Genomic DNA, 20,982 nt, shown 5'->3' on the forward strand with positions numbered 1-20,982 from the left:
AGTTATTCTTCGAAAACTTCTTAAAGGCGTTATACATATAAAGATCGATAATATTAACGCCTAAAGTCTCCCGCTCGAGTAATATTCCTCAGTACCGCGTTAAACAAGACAATGCGACCGAACATCCTGGAGTCATCGTTAACAGGAACCAGGCTAATTTTGCTCGGAGATTCCCTATAATTAACAGCGATTAAGCGGGCGCAGCTTCTGCGAGGAAAGCAGAAGTAACTACCAGTTTGTTCAACGCTGATTTGCCTACGAATTTCCATAGGATTCTGCAAAGGCCGCGAGTAAGCAACGGTATTGTTCCTGCTATTGTTGAAAACCACCGGAGTTCCCGCGTCGATGCAAAACATCGTAAACGAACATCTGCGTCAGAACGACGGTGACCGATGTGTGTTCCATAAGAGTCTATGCCGAAGGCGAGGACGTCCAAGTGAAAAATCGCAAAGAATTCAATGACGTCGAACGCGATCGGAAAGGAAGCGGATGGATAACCATCTTCGATGCTCGCGACGCAGCTTTTGCTTATCCAATTAACCGACGAGACAATTCGATCGAATATCTTTAAATTATGTTTCAAATTCCTTACAGGATAATGTTCCACCCCACGAATATAATGTAATCCAAAGAGTATTTACAACTTTCAAACCTCTAACAAAGTAAGATCAACATAAAAAACGGACGAGAAAGTTAGAATATAAACGGTGATCATTTAATAGTACCTTTTCCTGCAGGCAGATAAGAGGATGAAAATTTTTAAATTACTGCTACAAGAACTTTCCGCGATCCTTTGAACTTTCGAACTACAAGTTCAAGTTTCAAAGTGATCCTACCTATTCAGCGGGTTAAAAATGGTAACATGGGAAGCATAGTGAACGCACGGAGGTACAAAATATTCCATAAGGTTCAACATTACCCTTTCCCGAAAGAACAGTTACACGATACGCGGAACGAGTACACCTTATTCGAATTAAGGGAAATGTTGGGTTTCAAGGTGCGCCAGCGAGCATTCCGTAAATCAATCGTAAATTTTTTAAATACAGCTCACCGTACTACATTCGGGGGACAACTAACGAGCATTTCGCGGTTGTTGGTTTACGGGGAACGTCGTAAAAATCACCGAAACAGATACAACAAGGCTATTCCATAGGCGAACAATCGCGATTACACCGGGGGCGTGGAGGAGTAGGATAGCAGCGGCATATAACGAAACTGAAAATCCAAATACGCGGAGAAAGGGTTAAAGGCGTCTGGACATTCCGGAACCTTTTCTCATGCACGTGCACACGTATAGATCCGCGTGTGCCGACTACGTCCGAGGACCGTGTCGCTGGCTGTTTCGTGATTGCGCAAAAATCATTTGCATGACAATGAAGCACGACCGCGTGCCGGATAGTTTAACTCGTCGCTCGAACTGAGAAAAAAAAAGCTGAACAACGCCTGAAAAGCATCCAAGCTATGGGAAACCGAGCGCTAGATGAAATGCGCGACAACGCGTCACTGGGGCTACATTATTCACCTCCGGTCGTTCAATTAAACCGAGCTGTATCAGGATACGTGTTGTTTTAGGTAGAGAAATGTATCCCGGGGTTTTTCAGAGTGCTGCTTCACGCGATCTATGTTACGTGAATCATCGACAACGAACGCTATGCGTCAGAACTGAAAATCTGATTTAAGCGAACAACCCCATTCTTTGGGCCACACTCTTGACGCGATTCTAAAAGGAGAAGGAGCACTTATGAAATTTGATGGAACTATCCTTTTATCTTTCATTTCTTCTTCGTATGATTCAGTTCTTTCATCAGGCTTTATACTTGTTGGAACGTTCCTTACGAAACATGTTAGAAGCAAGGAAATAAAGACCGATTAAGATAAAAGCATTCTACGTTTCTGCAATAAATTATTACTCATCAATACGATTCATATCCGTGCCATTTAATACGAATTGGACTAATTGGAATGATTTCCACAAAATGCTTTGTATACGCCGTGTCGATACAGAGTTCTTGAAAAAAACTAAAGATTCGATCGATGACGTAGTTGGTAAATCCCTCGCGAATGAAATCCATGGAACTCGCGGTCCGTAACCGAGTCTCCACGGAGTTTTTTTGTATCGTTGTCATTATCAACAATAGCGCGCTTCATGGGGATCCGATCGTATTACCTGCCTGATAATCCCCGACACCGGTATTATAATTACTGTTAAAAGCTACCTGTGGCAACGACAAGGCGTCCTTCGAGACGAATATGCAAACAGATCCTGACGTTTTAACGGTCGATTTTTCAGACTTAAAATTATCTGCGAACACCGGTCGTTTGGCTTCGATTTAAACCTATACCGTTCGCGAGACATCGTTTATTTTATTAGCGTCGCGGGTTTTAATTTATTCAAACGAACTTCGGAGAGTCGAAGTACGACGTCCAAACGGGGGGAGTAATAGCAACGTGGACGTTTCTGCCATACAGTTTTACCTGGCCGGTGGATATAATTGATAGGCAAGTGCAGACCGCTGGGGGGACGACCCCCTGCGTGCGATCAAACGCATCTGCGACAGACACCATATGCACGAACCGTTGCGAACGGACAGGTAGTATATGTATACAATTCCGAGGCGTTCGCTGGGGCACACGTTAATTGCCCACGCAGCTTCGATAACGGCACCCGATTATTTCGTAACTATTTTCCTGCCACCGTGATTGTTCCCGACACCGATCTCTGATGCATGATCAAGATTGCCGCGAAAGTGTACGCTATTATTGTGCTGTGAAACAGCCACCACGATCCTGTCTCGAAACAGAAAATCCACGGAAAGATACGCACAAGGCCCATATAACCCATTAGACGCAATACCTAGACATCGAGTCTAAAGTGTATACCTTCAACATGCACAGTCACCGATTGTTTTTTCAATGCGGAAGGCAAGAGCGAGTGGTAAAATTTGTTTGAAAAATCCTGCGCGACAGACCTGTGGTGAGGAATGGGTTTCGAGTCTAGAGAATGCTAATGCGTTTGGGGCGATATGGCGGGAAGGGTCTCGCACGGATTCGACCACTTTGCGAATGATTTTATAGCCTCGGCTGATGAAATATTTTAGTATAATCTATGCGTATGTTAATACGAATACTTCAGGGATGCTGTTCTCATGTTGTATACGTTTACATTTAACTCGAATTTTATAGAAATTTCCGGTCACCGTATATATTCCATATTCCACTGTTGTTTCTATGCACTATGTGTCTACTCGGAAGGAAGACGAGTAAATCCGTTATCTTTTTCCTTGTTGTTTAAAATAAAAAAATCGCGATATGATTTCATTGTTTTGAATAAATCAATATCTCGCTTTGATTCCAAATAACGTTATCGCAAAAGAACGAACGAGCGACAGCATGGTTGTAAGGTGGAAGAATATTCAGGCAGGTATATGATACGAGGTAGAACGAACAAAACTGTTTGGAGGGATTCGAGGAAGACCGAAATGCTCGGGGCGGGCCTCTAAATTCAGTTTGGGCTCGATGAAAAGGAAAAGAGGATGGCGGCGTGGGCAACGGACGAGAGAGCAGGTCAAACTCGATTGTGTCGGGGATCGACCGGCAGGTAGTCGAGGCATTACGTTTTTCTTTTTGTTGGGGCTTGACAGCGAAGCACGTGAACGGGGAACGTCGCGCCGCGGCGACGGGCATCGGATTTCAATGCGGTATAACGAAAATCCTCGTGAAAGTCACTCGCGAACAATATTATCGAAACAGTCGGTCGTGTCGGGTCAAGTTGATCGCGAGGGATTTAGCTTCCAGGTAATCTCTAGCCTCGATCGGTCGCAGCTTTTCAAGTGTATCTCGAGCCGAGGATTCGAGCGCTGCTATTGGACGATATTCAAAAACGGTTGACACTGCCGTGAGAAGCGGTTCCGCGATGCTCGTCCTTGTTTGAATGCACGATTATATACACCGGATAATTCGCTGCACCGGCTGTACCGTGTGTCGAACGATCACCGAAACACCAATAACACCGATACGTTCGACGAGCACCACGCGAAATTTGGGTAAAACGAACGGTAGGAATATCATGTTACGTGGAAGGACTTCGAGCGCCTTTGGAGGTTACATTTCCAGTTCGCGACGCAGCACACTAGCTCGCAGGAAACCGTTCAGGATGTGAATGGATTAAATCGTGATTACTCACCGTTCGATGTGGATTCGCGTCGTCGTTAGCGCACTCGGTACACTTTCCTTCAGGCGGTGCAACTACAAACTCGCGGCGAAAAAAAAGGATAACCGAATAAACTGAACACGACGAGGACGAACACAACACACTCACGAGTCACAAAACAGACTGAAGCTCGCTCCCTGGCCGGGCACTTCTCCCCGACGACGTTGCTACGAGACCGACCAACACGACACTGTCGCCCTCTATCCACGCCGCGGAAATTTATAGCAGCGCTACGTAAGCCCGCCATATTTGAAACGCATTCTTTTTATACGGTCCGGTGTTCCTTGAATATTCTTAATTAATTCTGCTTAATTAAGACGAATCAGCAACAAAGTTGTTTATATAACAATGCATGTCAAAGTCTATTGTTTTTTTCTATATACAATACAAAATCATAATTGTCACAAATATATGACGGGAAATAGTCAATGCATTTATTATACTTTCATATTTTTTTAAATATGAAAGAACTTCATTATCGGTGTGAGGTGACTGCGTCATATTTTCATGATACTTTACAGGCAATACAATCATGCAGGGCTATATTAAAATGTAAAGAGCGTAACGTTATATTCTTATAAAAAATTGTTTACTGTATCATACAAAAACCTGTATTAGGTGTGCAAATACTATAAATTGAAATGCACAAAATATACAACACGTATGAACGTAAATATATTTTTCAATCGATATTTACTTTGTTACACTTTAAATAACATCTGGTATATCAACGAAGTAATATAAATATTTATAAGCTTTACAATCTTTGGTCGTGATTGTATATAACGGGAATTTTAAATTACTAGACAAATATACAAATATTCAAGATGGAACACGTAGCACGGTCGCCTAAATGTATATGTATACCTGATGCTTTTTTAAATTACCTGAGATCAAATTACAGAATGAATCGTTTTGGTCGTGACAAATATCCGCCATCCAGCATTGAAACCTTTTTGTGGAGACGAAGACACATAATCGAGGAAAATTTTACCTGTTTTTTTTATTGTGTCGCACAATTAGGGTCGACAACTATTAAGATTAATTACGAAAAAAATGTAAATATACCCGTAAAAATTTCTACGGATTCGTTTCAGTCGGTATAAGTATCCCATCTTTTGCGTTTTTATTTAAATCACACTAAGGCTCGATCATTCGTTGCGAGAAACGGTTGTGACAGTAACTTGTCGTCATTATTTCAGCACATGCCAAACAGTTACGAGTTTTCTAGGATTTTGGAGTATCGAGAACCAATGCAATCTCTCCGTTGGTCCTCTGACACCTTTTCCAAGAGCGACTTTGCCAATGTAGATGTCTTTAGATTTGTAGACCGAAGTAACCGAGTCTTCGCTGTCGCTCGGATGATCGACACTAATCGTAGGAACTTCAGAAGTCAAGGTCTAAAAGGTATATCAAGAATGTTAGTGTAATCTCTACCGTATCCCCTTTTTCTATCGTCTTACCTTACTACATAGTACCACTAGAAATTGCACACTATCCAGCTGATTATACGTTACATCAAACGTCAAAGTTTCGTTGAACTCTGGCTGCGCGGACGCGCAGAGAAATTTGGTTTTCTTTCTCTTCATTTTCTGTCCTGTCCTTGCATTCAGCATCAACACTCTAACGTAAGGATCTGAAATAGGTTACATTTATTTATAGTTAAATGTTAGAAAAATGAAAAAAGGAAACAGGAAAAATTGGTCATAGATTTTTGAATATTGGTATATCGCTTACTGAAGTAGCTTAAATTCGATACCACTGGCGTAAATTTGACGTCGCGTAACTTCATTACATTTATAGTCAGTCTCTGTGCAGTGGGTAAATAACTTATACCTAATAAAATATTTCCGAATACCTGTAAGAAAAAGAAATTATTACTCCTTATTTTTGTAGAGAGATGTGACTAACAAATGAAGAATCTTTATCGTTATGTTCGACGAACATACCAAACTGGACGGTTTCATTCTAAAATTAAACATATGGATCTCTGGACTTTGCAAAATCTGCTTCACTTCTTTTATGGACACCTTCATATTACACAATTCCGTGTCGTTGGCGTACCTGTCGTGATCGCACGCCGACAAGTCGAGAATCCAGTCCTACAAGAGGAACAATCGAAATAGACGAATCCTTCGTGAAATCTGCAGAACGCGTCACATCTGGGGCCAACGTTTGTTTTTGCCCGTAACTGAATCACGAAACACGCTATCGTGTTTGTGTAAAAAAAATACATTTGCATTGCACGCATGCGGGTATCGTCGCGCAGTCGTTACCCCAATTGCTTTCCTGATAAGCGGCATCTGTTTTTTTGCTTCGTAAAAAGCTTTAAACTAAATTTTTTATCGGCCATGCGTTCGTTTTACCATTAGAAGGCACAAACATTTACCGAGGCAGTTAAGTGTCATAGATGCACTTTAAGTTATGCCAGAATGACGTGTTCCACGACCTTGAATTAAATACAACGCTGGAACGGGACAGTGGAGAGATAAAAACGTACCTACCTTAACTTCGTGAGGCTTTACGTTCGCGACGACGAACGTCTCCTTAAAAATGGGACTAGCCGTATGCCTGACGCCTCGCGTACGAAAACTGTGCAACTTTTGCCGTTTCCTGTGACTCCACGATTGCTTCATAATGTTCAGGGCCACGTATGGCTCCAGCGTGCAGTTGTATTGCTTTGGTGGAAGTCCGGACAACGCCTGTAACGCCATTCAAACCCTTCAATTTACGCGGCAGTGTACGAGTTTGACGGGTTTTTCGTTTGTTTAAGTACATATCGATGCACTAATAACATGCACTTTAGGCTCATCTAACAATTACTCGATAGCTTTTCCAGAACTAACGTGTCATTAGACACTTTCGGCCTTCGTGGTAACCGATTGCAATTAGGCTAGAATAACAAAGCCGGTTTACCGTTATTATAAAAGTGACAGAAAATCGAATGGAAATTACAACGTTTAAAGCTATAAAAATTGATAAGGTCTTTGAAGTTTGATCGGAGAACCGACATTCCAGTTGCATCGAACCAACACATTCGCCGAGCCGAAGGAAACGAATCGTTGTGGGAAGGTTTGAAAGGAAGTCGACTCGTTAGAGATTTATAACTCGATTTCCATTCAGGTAGCAAAGTACGCACAAAAGAGGATACGGATAAAGGAGAACTGTTTAATACCTCGATACCGATGACGAGCTTCCCGGTAACAGTCTCGTCGAACGGCGGCAGATACTGCAGGCTCATTGTCAATTCCGTCGGGAATTCCCTTTGTTTCTTCTCGGCTTTTTGCTTGTCTTTCTGCACCAAGTTCTGCAACAAAGCGTGCATCAATAAAATTAATACAATGTGCCATAACGTTATTAAAATTATATCAACGGTGTGTATTACCAGGGTAGATGAAGTGCTCTCGAATTGACCATTATTGGAGTTCCAGGAAATTCTTTCGGTTGGCGCCTGGTTTTCGTTGATCGTGCCTGTACAAATTTTCATGACAAACATTTATAACAGGAATTTTCGTAACGTCATACATGCAATTACTTCGCAAAAATACTACGATGCACATGCAGCAGACGTGTTAGTACGAAATACGAGACCAAAATGAAAAATGCCAGGATTTGTAATTCTTGCGCATTATTTAAGATTTATAAACCGTGCAGTGCAATGCATGGTGTGTACTACAGTGTACAGGTAAAGAACTTGTAAGCACAATTACACAGTACCATTGGTGCTGTCTTCATAGAGGCTACCCAATCTCCATGACCTGTAGCTGACATCGTTCAATTTCGCCTGTTCATTCTCTCTGCTCTTGACACGCAACGGCACAGTTTTTGCATCTCTCTCTGCAAGGAATAATTCATACCTTTTGATTATGTAATTTGTAAACAGATGGGACGGCCACAACCGGCAACCCGTTCGACGATTCGTTTGACTCGTTAATTACGTGCTTCATTTCACGTATACAAACGAAGTGAGTCCTAATTCCTACGGCGTCGCAATTATTGAACATCCGCGACCGAAGGCTATTAACGACGGTTAATACTTGATGCTGCGAGGAACGTGTTCAATACGTACGTTTATTAATATTCCGTGCCACAAAACGTTACAATAAGGGAGTTAAATCGTAGTTTAGCAATAGCTGAATAAATTATCCAAAATAGAAGCTCTTTTGTCTAATTTACTCGTTTTAGATTTCAAGCCGCTGTATCTAAGTTGATGTACAACGAACGACGAAAGTACCCGAACGATAGAATAGTCGAAGAGAGAATCTTCGTATAAAAATAAATAGAAAACACATCGTTAGGTTTTTTAATCGTGGCTTTGTTCGAGGCAACTTTATGCGATACACGTTCATCCTAGCATCATCGGTTCGTACAAGAATACTAATCAAATTTACAAACAATTTATTATAGAATTTAAGTATGAAATTTTCTTGTTCGATTGTTTCCATCACTCGTCGTCTACGTTTCATCCCAATTTAATTATTTTCGGGCGGGTAATAATGCTACGGCAAAATAGGGCAGTGGATATTCAAGTGGTTGCAGAGGAGTACTAACATTGACCACGGTCAAAAACGCTGGAATCTGGAGCATCGCAATTTCTTTACCGATGGATTCTACATTTTTTATTTCAACGTCTGAGGCAAGAATCAAACGCAGCAATGTAACAATATTCTTCACGTGCAATTTCTGTGAGTTACTACATCAGCTTGGTAACGAGTACTTATAATTGTGAGCGTTTAACGACGCTGATGACACTTATAAGGAGAAGCCTGCCCATGACGCGAGCTCCTCTGAACGAGCGAGCGAGGCAGGATTTACAAAATCCTTTTGTGCGGTCAGGATGGGCGTTTCCATGGCGGCGCTATCGGAGAGCCGTGTGTAGTTTGTTTGCGGGATGACATACCTAATTACATAACATCGCGGAGGAAACGAAGAAAACGTCGTGCGCGTGTGTGCACAAATATAAATGCGCGAACAATGGCGTAACGTGTAAGCCGTGTTGAACACACGCGATTCACGAAGCAGGAATCCACGCTTCCTTCCTTTCAGAGGAAAACCGCGTATTCTTTGTTGTATAAATCCCGTTTTGACCGCGAGCGAATCCCGATTCTACCGTTAAGTTGATAACTATATTCCGATTGTAGAACCTGATGGAAAGTGGCAAATCACAGAAGATTCAACGGTTCGGATCATTACCGTTTTATATTCCAGGGAGACCTTTTAATAACCTGTATCCTGCTTCGCAAACGTAATCCAGCTGCTCTTGTCATTTTATATTTTACGTAAGTTTGTTTTAAGGATCCACGGTCCGAGTAACAGGCTGAAATGCGTCGCATATCGTCCCCCTGAATCGACTACTAATGGAAGCATCCGACTAAGCTCTCAGGTTGTCGAGCTACTGAGAGTTGTGAGCTTCTCAAAGGTGTCCAGTGGACGATTCGAAAGTATCAAAAGCCAGGTAAACGCACAATTAATTTTCCCGACACGCGTTTTGTGTACACACAAGCAAGAAAATGAGATATTACTAGACGTGCTTAGGCGCAAGACGCCCCCGCGCTTAATCGTACTATACACAAAGAACCGTCACCGATTCGATTCTTAAAATCTAAATATGTAATATACATGTTAAGATAAACAACTAGGCTATCGAAGCAATGCTGAAGTGGTATAACTAACAATTATGCGTACGCGATGCGTAGATTGTCCATTAAAGGAAACGGTCCAAGTATGGTATTTCCGTTTAGTTTTTCATTATCTGTTAATGTCGAGTGTTTTTTGAACAATGAAACTATGAATAAGAATCATCAGGCACCTACATTTTAAAACAACCGAACGGATACTCTTTTCGAATTCCGTTACAAATTTGGTGGATAAAATGAAAATGAAGCTTACTTCGGTTTTTGATGCACTTGTATACAGGACATCTTGGCGCCAGAAAGCATACGATCACCACCAAAACAAAGACAAGGGCCACCACTGTTGGTACCACGATGATGAGAATTTGGCCCCACGGGCCATAATCGTCATCGTGCACCATTCACTGGAAACATACGTTCAAGGTTACTATCAGCCCACTCATGCACATGGAACAACGTCGGGGATCTATTATCAAAACTGATCGATGACCGACGTTCCTCGGGAGGCTAACTTGGTAAGCGGCTTCTTTTCAGTTATTTTACTCTAGAGTGTTATTTGAACGTACTTCTTCGTATCTTATCATAAGGAACCATGACTCTGTTTTTATAATGTTAATTCTTTTCCACGTATGCCGTTTTTGTCTACAAATACATTCCAAGCGAAAGTGAAACTTAATTAGTAACATATATTGTAGAGCCCTTCTATCTTCATCGAAATCGTACGGACGACTGTTATTAAACTATATTTTGACAGAAATGGTACAGAACACGTGAATTATACACAGCATTTTCTTTCGTCGTATTCCAAACAAAAGAAAACTGCGCACAGGAAATAAACATGTACCGTCGTACAAGAAACATGTATAATTTAGAGTTTGAAACGAATTTCAAGATTCGTTCATACATATATCCTATGTGTTCTTAAGCCACGCGTTGACAGATAGGTAGTAGGACAACGTCAGAAATTACTCGTGTCCACGGGTCGTGTTTCGCGTCGTACATCTGTCGCAGTAGTTGTCCCGCGTCATAGGGGCACGAAAAATAAGCCACGTTAATGCGCGCAGAAAACACTTGTGCTTTCCATGCGCGTTCGTCTCTATCCGTACGACAAAAACGCGAGAGGGTACACTCGGTCGACCGTCTAAGAAATACCGAGAAACTGACAGAACTTTTGCACTCCTTTTTCCCCGTTTTTCTCTCCTCTCGGCACATACTCGCGTCGCGTATGAAACACCTGTTACAGACAGTACGCGCCAAATACGATCGTGAAATAGCATATGGGCTGCCCAGACTCGAATCGAATTTTATCTTAATTCACTGTTTCGACGCAATTCCACAATACGGAATGACGATGTGGTTACGGAGTATTGGCACCTTCCTTTTTTTTCCAGGTGTTGCGTGTGTTACTCCTTGACTACAAAAGAAGGTTTATTAAAACCACTCGTCCACCGATATCACTGCGAGAAGCTCTAATTTTGTTGGATCCTCTCCCAGGATCACCGTTATACAATTCGGTTTTTGTTCGCGCGCAACCGATCCTTCGAACCGATCCGGATCGATTCTATCGATGACAATCAATTTGCGAAGAAGGATACTCACTCGACCAGAAGTTTGTCCCATGACGACGAGTGTCAAGACGGATCGAATAACATTCGCGGACTTCCGTGGTAAGTCGGCGAACGATAAAAATAAAGAATTGACAGTAAAGGACAATTAATCGTCTCGGCCGCGCGTCCTTCGCAGCTCGACGCGGCGACTTCGTGCGCGATCGTCAACTCCCGGTGAACGACAAACTTGCCAGCGCACTGGGGGACCTGCATAGAACGAGGAACGAGTAACGCGTGCTATCTACGTGCCCCTCTCCAGACTTCGACGACTCTGCCTATTTCGCCGGTAGCTGGCGGTACGCGACTCGATATGTTACGTGGGCACGTATACCTGCTTCGAAAACATCGATTGTGTCCCGTGTTTATAAGTTATAGGAGAACCGTTCTTTCGATAAACGGAACATTCGATACAAAGCGTCGTCGTTCGATGTGTCCAGGCCACCACGCGTTTCCGGTGAACGCGGGACTATTCGACCACCCAACGCGCCAACGCGTCGCTTATCTTTCGAACGCTAATCGGGTCTTTCGACTACCTTGGGTGCTCGCGTATTTCGTCTGATTTTTTCCTTGTTGCCCGCGAACAAACCCTAAATTCGGTATGCGTACGCGTCAACGAGAAAGTTGGCGGGCTACCGTTGATAACGCGTGCGATATCACGAGTGTGTCCACGTTCTATCAACAGAACTGTTGATAGAGCGTCTACATACACGGAACTACTGTACACATTGTTCGTCACCAGTGCACGATTACCTCGAGTGCGTATATCTTGCGATACGGATTTGCGGGGGCGTAGGTGTTAAATGCTCTTGATAGAGAATATGTCGAAAATAAACGAACACCGAGATTCAAAATACATACACGGTACGGCACTCCGACGTTTGCTTTTTAACGACGAACAGAAAAAAAAATATTATGCTGCGATGTTAACGACCTTCCAATTGCATAGCGTATTCCTGAGAGGTTTAAACGGAAAGCGTCGCTTCGTACGATAACACCAACGCGTTAATTTATGCTCGACGAAGGTGGTATGGAACTAGGTATGCCACGTGTTGTGTTCGGACAAGAATTTACGAATACACTTTGATATATGTACATAGGCACTACCTTTTACATGAAACAAGGACACGTGAGGTACTCGAGTAAAAATCCGGATTGCACTGCGCAATTACGTCTGCAAGAATAACTCGCATTTAAATGTACCCGGAAAAAGAGAGCCCCTGTAAGCTTTTTATGCAGTCCGAGTTAGTTTAGATTGCTGTTCGTAACAACCTGGTCGGCTTTCAGTACACACCTACCCACGTAATGTAACGGAGCGTCCTCTTTCAATTTGCTGTACAATAGGCATCTGGATCGGACCTTAAGGACTTGAATGGACCGTATTTGAACGGAACGCTAGTGTCGTTGATTAAAGGATTCTTTCTTTGGTTTAAGAAGTTACATCATAATCGGACCAGATGCTACCTTTTCTCACGCACTAGACCGACCTGGTCACTCTGTAGGTGTGTTTTCTTCTTACGACACCATAGTTTTCGCAATGGCAGTCTTCAATTTCCCACGATACATGGAATTGTGGCACTTGTCGAATGCGTTTCAATATTCCTACATTTTGAAACCATTGACAGAATTGTTTTTCTCTGAAACTTTATCTTTCACCGACCACCTACGTATTTAATTCAGAAACTTTACATTATGCACAAATCACGTTAACCTTTAGACTGCTGGGAGTATCCCTTTTAGGACCTTGACAAAATTCGAAATTCATCGCAGTGCATATCTTTGGATATACTACATATATAGTTTGGCCAAGAAAAACCACATTCTTGTCAGAAAATACCGACAGTCTACAAGTTAACAAGAATACAAGTATAAGGGATACATAACATTGTTCGCCAACACATCCATCAAAAGCAAACTGTCCACATAGAAAAAAGCACAACTGAGCACACTCGTTGCGTGCTCGTGTTATATCGAGCTTGATCAAACAATAGTTAAACGACCTCGTTGAACACGAGGAAGGAAATCAAGATATCTAGTTGCCATTGAAAATTACACTGATCGGTAACGTAGTTTCACTTTTGTTACTCGATCGAGCGGACATGTAATTTCCGGACTTTTCCGGGTGAATCTTCGAACGTCCACGAAACGCTTTCGCGTGACTGACGATGCCGCTTTGCTTTTATCCAATTACTTACAGAGCACGCGGAATGTAACTCCAAAGATGTGATACGTAATTTTCTGAAAGAGTTCCGAAATAGACTCCCTTGAATGGCACATTTTACTCATGTTCACGTACTACAAAATGTCCTGATTTCGTGAGGGACGCTGAACGAAAACTTCTGAATCGCTCCTGATTTCTCCAGGCGGTCTAGATTCGCAGCGCAACGATCTTTATTGTCGGCAGCGGAGCCGGGAATTATTGAAATCAAGTTTCATTCAAATCATCCTCACGATAGAATTTCTGCCATACTCGTTCCGAGCTGCAGCTAAACCGGTGTCGTTTTCCTTGTGTATATTTCACTTCTTAGAGAATTGAAATCGATGTCAACGACCGATCGCTGATTATTAATTGTTCTGTAACTTTCAATTCTAACTTTGCAACGTTGAACCGTAACAAAAAATTTCTCATGAATTTTAAATAAGCTTGAGATGACCATTAGCAGTATTTCGTTCGTGCAATCATTTCTTGCGGTAATTCATCACTGTCATTCGGAGCGAAAAATTAGTTATTAATTGCTTGAAGGTTAATTAATCGCTCGACGGTCCTCGATCACTGAAAATCTACACGATCTAACCATTAACCCCGCATAAATAAAGATTGCCAATGATACACAAATGTTACGCCACACCTGAAGAGTTCAGTGAAACAAGGAAAGCTTCGATGCGCTAAAAAAAATTCCATCTTAGACATTCCCGGGGAGAAATTAGCTAATTTTTCCCCGAAAATATCCAGAATTCCAAGCAAGCCAGCGAGGTATAAAGACGAATCGGAGCCGAATATGCGTGCGCGTGCGTGCGTGCGTGCTTGCGAGCAGGAAGGAGAAACAAACAGAGGAAAAGGAGAGAGAGTTCATCCCCGATGGATCGGCGGTCGTTCGGACTCGGTGACCTCGATCCCCGAACCACGTCTCCTTTCACTCGAGAACTTCTTTCCGGAGGTCTTTCTCGCACCGGCGGTGCCAAGGAACGTGGTTGCATTTTACCGCGCTGCTGCTAGTGCTGCTAGCCTCAGTTCGCCGGAGAAGGCCGGCTCCGACGCCGTGTTACCACCTGCTACAGCTCGAGCTTTAGATTTCACTTTCATGTAAGTATAACGATACGTGCCTAAGTCAACAGACGTTCTCGTGGCTGTCGTGCCGCGAAATAGCCTTCGCGAGTAGTCTTTGTGGGAATAACCGAAATCAGTTATCCAGGTGAGGTGACCGCCTTTGCGATCGATGACGTCGATGCACCTGTAAATCGAACGCGTGGATTATCGGTGAAACGTCGATCGAACGTGGCTATCGCGGCTGAAAGTTCGATCTTAGCCGGTTTTTTGTGATTTCTACTTGTTTTCACTATACCTGTTGCTCGATTCGCTGGAAAGTAAGAAAGAGAATCATTGGAAGTACACTCGGTGATAGTTCGATCGATAATTCGCGCGACGACGGTGTTACTTCTAATTTCAAAATTAAGTATTGACCTGTGATGACTTTTGACCGTAGAAGATTCGTCAGTGTGAGACGATGCAACGTCTGGAAACCTAACAACGATTACGCATGTATGAGAAGATCCCACCGGTGAAAAGATGTCGAGCACGAAGGACGTTCTAGTAAAGCTGTGCATTCTGCTGCTCCTTTATGATCGTAAGTTGCCGCGCGTATTACTGTCCTTCGCCTACTTTTCGTAAAATCGTCTCCGTGTGATGCAAGGATCCTTGATCATAGTCCAAATCAAAAGGCCGACAGGTGTGTTTCTACGCTGATCGTTGGTAACACCTTATACCGTTTTATGCAAATTTTATGTTAATCTTACGTAAGGTTGAACTGAAAGCTACTCGAGCATATTAGAAAGAAGATGATACGATCCTTGAGTCAGAGTCGACGGGAAACGAAATTGAAAGTAAGATTCGAGTTTTGAAATGTCGCACCATTGATGAATTGTCTGCCTGTTTTTTTTTTTTTTTTTGTACACAACTGTGGACCAAATCACTATAAGAATCATTGATCATTTCAGATGCTACGTGTCTGATCATTCCGGAAGAGCTGCCGACGATACTTTCGCTGATCTACTCCAATATACCACCGATAAAAAAAGGTAATTCGATTGCGTCACGTGTGCGTGTCACACGTTTCGCGAATGTGTTTTCCCATAGAATTCGTACACTGCGATTTATCCGTAGTTGCCTCGAGCCACGCCACGCAAACCACTTTCACTGCTCACGCGTCTAACTCCATCGTCGTGCGATAATTCGAAACTGCCGGGAAACGAAACGTTTACCGTACTCGTCTTGATTGTTTTTTCTGTTTCCTGCGGCCAGGCACCGATTCGAGAGTCGGCGTGGGTTTCCGACTCGGCGAACACGCAGATTTCCAGGTACTGGTGGAGCTTGGCCCGCAAACTGAAACCAACCCGATCGGAAATGCTGACTCAAAGAGACGTCGAGATGTTAGTGTAATTCTGTTATTCTGTACGGTATACATTTCATAGAATAATCGACGATCTAACGAGCGATCTTTAATCAGGCAATGTTCAGCGCCGCGATGAGAGGTGAGCTCGGACCATTGGCTCAGGCGGTTGCAAAATATCAAATTGAACGGAAGTTGCAGAGAGAATTGGAAAAGTTGAAGAAGACGGAGGAGAAGCTGAAAGCGACCGCCACTGAAGAAACTCAAGGAAAAAAGGTAATTGCCATCTTTGTAGGGTATAATAAGTTCTGTAAATAAACTTTTCTTTTATCGTTTATTCTCTGATTCAGACTATAGCCAACGAGTGGTTATCTAAATGGAGCAAGGGAATGGTAAAGTCCTCCGAAGACGAGGCATCGACAGAAGAGATCTCTAATGAAAAAGGTTTCTCGAATTCTTCACAAAATAACACTGTACAAAGGATAGGGCGACCTCTCCCAGGGAGTGGTGGTAAGGGTACAATCTCGGATCTAACGAAATTGTACAAACAACAAAGTGACAAGAAGAACGAGTAATTCGAATCGGTTTTTTTACATATATAAATAGGATACGTGTTTTGTATATCTATATATATATATATCTCTTGTACAAATATCTACCATAAAAATATGACGTTACATGGGAGACACAGAAATAACAAAATTGATCGTTACTGCCTCGATACCAAAGGACATTACACATAGTTGCCAATGGTAGGGAAAGCGTATCATGATTGTGAAAGCTATGGTAAAAATTACCCGTATCGCTATTCGATAAACTTCCATGTGTTTATTTTTTAAACGACTATGCGCAATACTTAAAACATAATTTTATTAAAATTGAGTGTACTATATTGTATATTAGATTAACATATATTGTATATTCTTGTATTAAATATTTATGCAAAGTAAAGAAACAATTGTAATAATTCTTTTCTTTTTCGCGAAGTTCCTTTATATTTACTAAAATCGTAAAATATAGTGTGAATAAAATTGTACCATACAGAATGATTAATAACTAAATTGACTTAGTTATCTTATTTATGTATAAAAGTGTAGAAAAGCACGGTTTAGTGGTTGCAACAAATAATGTGCTGGACGACTGAGTAGGGTGCACGCACGTGGGTGAGACCTACGTATGAGCGAAGTCCTATTCTACAATAAAATAGCCTACAATAAACGAGCCTCTATGTACGTACATACTTTTTAACAGCAACAGGTAATATCGGGAACTGTAATAGCGATCGAAGTATATGTTCTTAGTTCCAACACCTTGTCACTGTAGACACGGCTGTGTCCATGTCCATTGCAATGGTTCTTATGCGAAAGAGTTGAGGTGACGTGTACGGTATTTTACAGTTTTCTGACAGTGGTTTTGCAAAATGAATGCATTTAAACGTGACAAAAAGGAGGAGGAAGATGGTAATCATGAATAAGCATCGTTCATTTTTCATAGTATTGTAAGCGTAAATTCATAAGCGTCATTAAACGAATGGATTGTATTCTTATGACAGTTCCTTGTAAACAGGTTCAGACGATTATTCGTCGTGAAATAGAGTTTTTTTCTTGTATGTGACCTAAACGATGAATTTGCACATACTTTTCGAACTACTGGAATACTGACACTTAGCTGTAGTATGCTCTTTCATATGTTTTTTGTGTTTCCAGGTGGGGGAAATCCTTTCCAAAATCTGGAAAAGACCACCGTACTGCAGGAAGCACGCACATTTAATGATACTCCAGTCAATCCAAGAAAATGTGCACACATTCTCACAAAGATACTGTACTTGTTGAATCAAGGGGAACAGTTGGGAACAATGGAGGCCACTGAAGCATTCTTTGCCATGACCAAGTTATTCCAATCCAGAGATGTTGTTCTACGACGCTTGGTGTACCTAGGTATCAAAGAATTAAGTTCCCTGGCAGAGGATGTGATCATAGTAACATCAAGTCTGACAAAAGATATGACTGGGAAAGAAGATTTGTACAGAGCTGCAGCCATAAGAGCATTATGTACAATCACCGATGGTGGAATGTTAGCTGCCATTGAACGTTATATGAAGCAAGCTATTGTAGACCGTTCTCCAGCAGTTTCTAGTGCAGCCTTAGTTTCTTCTTTACATCTGACCAATGTTTCTGGAGATGTTGCACGCAGATGGGCAAACGAGGCCCAAGAAGCATTAAATTCCAATAATGTAATGGTTCAGTATCATGCTCTAGGTGTTTTGTATCAAGCTCGTAAGTCAGACAAACATGCTGTAATAAAGCTAGTTGCAAAACTTACGAAAACCAGTCCAAAAAGTCCATATGCTGCTTGCATGCTAATCAGAATAGCTTGCAAATTACTGGAGGACGTTGGTGAAGCAATGGGATTATTGAGCTTCATTGAATCTTGTTTGCGTCAAAAGTCGGAAATGGTGGTGTACGAGGCTGCGCATGCATTAGTAAACCTTGGAAGAAGCGGAGCCAGGGAAATAGGCCCTGCTATTAGCGTCTTGCAACTGTTCTGCGTATCACCAAAACCAGCTTTAAGATTTGCCGCGGTTAGAACTTTGAATAAAGTCGCAATGACTCACCCAGCGGCAGTTACCGCTTGTAACTTAGATTTAGAAAATTTAATCACAGATTCGAATAGGTCGATTGCCACATTAGCGATCACTACTCTTTTAAAGACCGGTGCAGAAAGTTCGGTGGATCGATTAATGAAGCAAATTGCTACTTTCGTATCTGAAATTTCTGATGAATTTAAGGTCGTGGTTGTCCAAGCTATAAGGTAGCTGCACTCATACTATTGTTTTATACTTAAGTTCTTATAGAAGAATTTTCTGCACTATTTATTTAAATTTTCTTCCAGGGCTTTGTGCCAGAAGTTCCCTCGCAAGCACGCAGTTCTGATGAACTTCCTTTCTGCTATGCTAAGGGACGAAGGAGGCCTCGAATACAAAGCAGCGATTGCGGACACGATAATCGCCGTGATGGAAGGAAACGCTGAGGCGAAGGAGGCAGGTCTGGCTCATCTATGCGAGTTTATAGAGGACTGCGAGCACATTTCCCTCGCTGTTCGCATCTTACATTTGCTAGGGCAAGAGGGCCCGACTTCCAAGCAACCGTCCAGATACATTCGTTTCATTTATAATCGTGTGATTCTGGAAAGTGCCAGCGTACGTGCTGCGGCAGTTACCGCGTTGGCTCGTTTTGCAGCAGCATGTCCACCGTTGCTGCCCAATGTGTTGGTTCTATTGTCTCGTTGTCAATTGGACTCCGACGATGAAGTTCGTGATCGTGCTGCTTACTATTGCGCCATTCTCCAACAGCAGAACGACCCAACCATTCTTCCCCTAGTACAACCCCCTCTGTTATCCGTGCCTAGTTTAGAAAGATCTTTGAAGAATTACATGCGAACACCTATGGACGATCCATTTGACATTTCCCAGGTAGGCCCATATTTTAATGTATGTTGTTCGAGGTTATTCTAGCACTTATTTTATGAAATTCGACCGTTTTCAGGTTCCACCAGCACAGACTACGGAAGAACCACCGCAAATAGAAGTCCACGCGACTGTGAAACAACAACAACCTCGTTTGACGAGAGAGGAAAGCTTCATGGAAAAGTTGTCACAGATACCGCAGTTGGCGATGGCCATTCATAATTCTACGCTGCTTAAGTCTTCGCCTGTCTTTGAACTAACGGAATCGGAGACAGAATACAACGTGAAATGTATCAAGCATACATTCACGGAAGTCCTTATTCTGCAATTCGATTGCATAAATACACTTACTGATCAATTGCTGGAAGATGTAACAGTAGCTGTTGAACCGCCGGAGGAGTAAGTACATTTTCACATACTTTATTCAAATGATATATCTTGGAAGAGGCAACATTTCTGTTGTGGTTTTAGTTATGTAATCATCTGCGAGGTCCCCTGTGCACGTCTACCATATAACGAACCGGGAACTACGTATACAGTATTAAAATATCCAGAAGATGTTCAGGCTAGTGTCGCCACTATTCCGACAACTCTGCGGTTCATGGCTCGAGATTGTGACCCTGCAACAGGCGTTCCGGATGCTGAACAAGGATACAAGGACGAATATATGGTACTTCATTTTCTAAATGCTTCAGAAAAGAAAAACAAACAGCGCATATTTAAACAGATTCATTTATCTTTGTAGCTGGAAGATTTAGAAGTGACTCTAGCTGATCAAGTTCGAGGACTTGGAAACAGGGAATTAGATTTCAATGCTGCGTGGGCAGCAGGGGCAGCAAAGGGATTTACTAAGTTTGAAGAGACTTTTATTTTAGGTACTTCTGTAAATACCTTGGAAGGCGCGATCCAAAGTATCACGGGATTCTTGGGCTTAGAAGTTGTAGAACGAACGAATCGAGTTCAAGCGGGTGCTGCAGCCCATAATTTGTTATTAAGCGGCGTTTTTAGAGGTGGAAAACAAATTCTTGCTCGTGCAAGATTAGCATTGTCCGGCACTCAAGTAACGATGCAACTTTCTGTGTTGTGTCCAGACTCGGATGTTGCTGAATTAATAATTTGTTCTGTAGGATAACTCAACACCTAATCGTGTCATTGAATCAACTGTACACATATGCATGTACCGAAGGATTTCTTCTATAAAAGTCGATAATCTATGCCAGAAGCTCCATATTTTTAGTATTATAAAAGTAATGTTGTGGTGAAACAAATGATCACGAAACCCGGGGCCGCTGAGTCTCTATTTCTATGTAATACTTTGTACATATAATTATAAAATTGTTCTCTAAATAACATTGTTCAAGTTTTTATTTTATTACATACCAATATAAACTTTCTTCCATTGATTTCAATTTATAATAAAACATTTACTAATGTTTGTTTTCATTTTTCCAATATTTGTAAC

The 20,982-nt window shown here is 42.0% G+C and overlaps 3 protein-coding genes across 3 annotated transcripts; 2 read left to right on the plus strand and 1 right to left on the minus strand.

Moving 5' to 3' along the window:
* Positions 1 to 5,316: 5,316 nt before the first annotated feature.
* On the minus strand, positions 5,317 to 11,461 carry LOC107186887 (synaptotagmin-1-like). The gene is made up of 10 exons (XM_015574844.1): positions 11,443 to 11,461; positions 10,100 to 10,247; positions 7,928 to 8,047; positions 7,596 to 7,681; positions 7,386 to 7,517; positions 6,715 to 6,912; positions 6,160 to 6,312; positions 5,948 to 6,068; positions 5,674 to 5,846; positions 5,317 to 5,610 (listed from the first exon to the last, which is right to left on the minus strand). Exons 2-10 carry the CDS (start codon positions 10,242 to 10,244, stop codon positions 5,404 to 5,406), a joined length of 1,335 nt encoding a protein of 444 aa, XP_015430330.1. The 5' UTR covers positions 10,245 to 10,247; positions 11,443 to 11,461; the 3' UTR covers positions 5,317 to 5,403.
* Positions 11,462 to 15,170: 3,709 nt separating this feature from the next.
* Positions 15,171 to 16,629, plus strand: LOC107186831. Its single transcript, XM_015574774.1, has 5 exons — positions 15,171 to 15,292; positions 15,663 to 15,743; positions 15,967 to 16,094; positions 16,172 to 16,330; positions 16,405 to 16,629. Exons 1-5 carry the CDS (start codon positions 15,235 to 15,237, stop codon positions 16,627 to 16,629), a joined length of 651 nt encoding a protein of 216 aa, XP_015430260.1. The 5' UTR covers positions 15,171 to 15,234.
* A 782-nt stretch (positions 16,630 to 17,411) lies between these two features.
* Positions 17,412 to 20,831, plus strand: LOC107186851 (coatomer subunit gamma). The gene is made up of 6 exons (XM_015574800.1): positions 17,412 to 17,514; positions 17,761 to 18,865; positions 18,947 to 19,526; positions 19,600 to 19,919; positions 19,992 to 20,190; positions 20,266 to 20,831. Exons 1-6 carry the CDS (start codon positions 17,475 to 17,477, stop codon positions 20,650 to 20,652), a joined length of 2,631 nt encoding a protein of 876 aa, XP_015430286.1. The 5' UTR covers positions 17,412 to 17,474; the 3' UTR covers positions 20,653 to 20,831.
* Positions 20,832 to 20,982: the final 151 nt, after the last annotated feature.

This window comes from Dufourea novaeangliae, unplaced genomic scaffold, assembly GCF_001272555.1.
Source record: "Dufourea novaeangliae isolate 0120121106 unplaced genomic scaffold, ASM127255v1 scaffold81, whole genome shotgun sequence".
Classification (NCBI taxonomy): Eukaryota; Metazoa; Arthropoda; class Insecta; order Hymenoptera; family Halictidae; genus Dufourea; species Dufourea novaeangliae.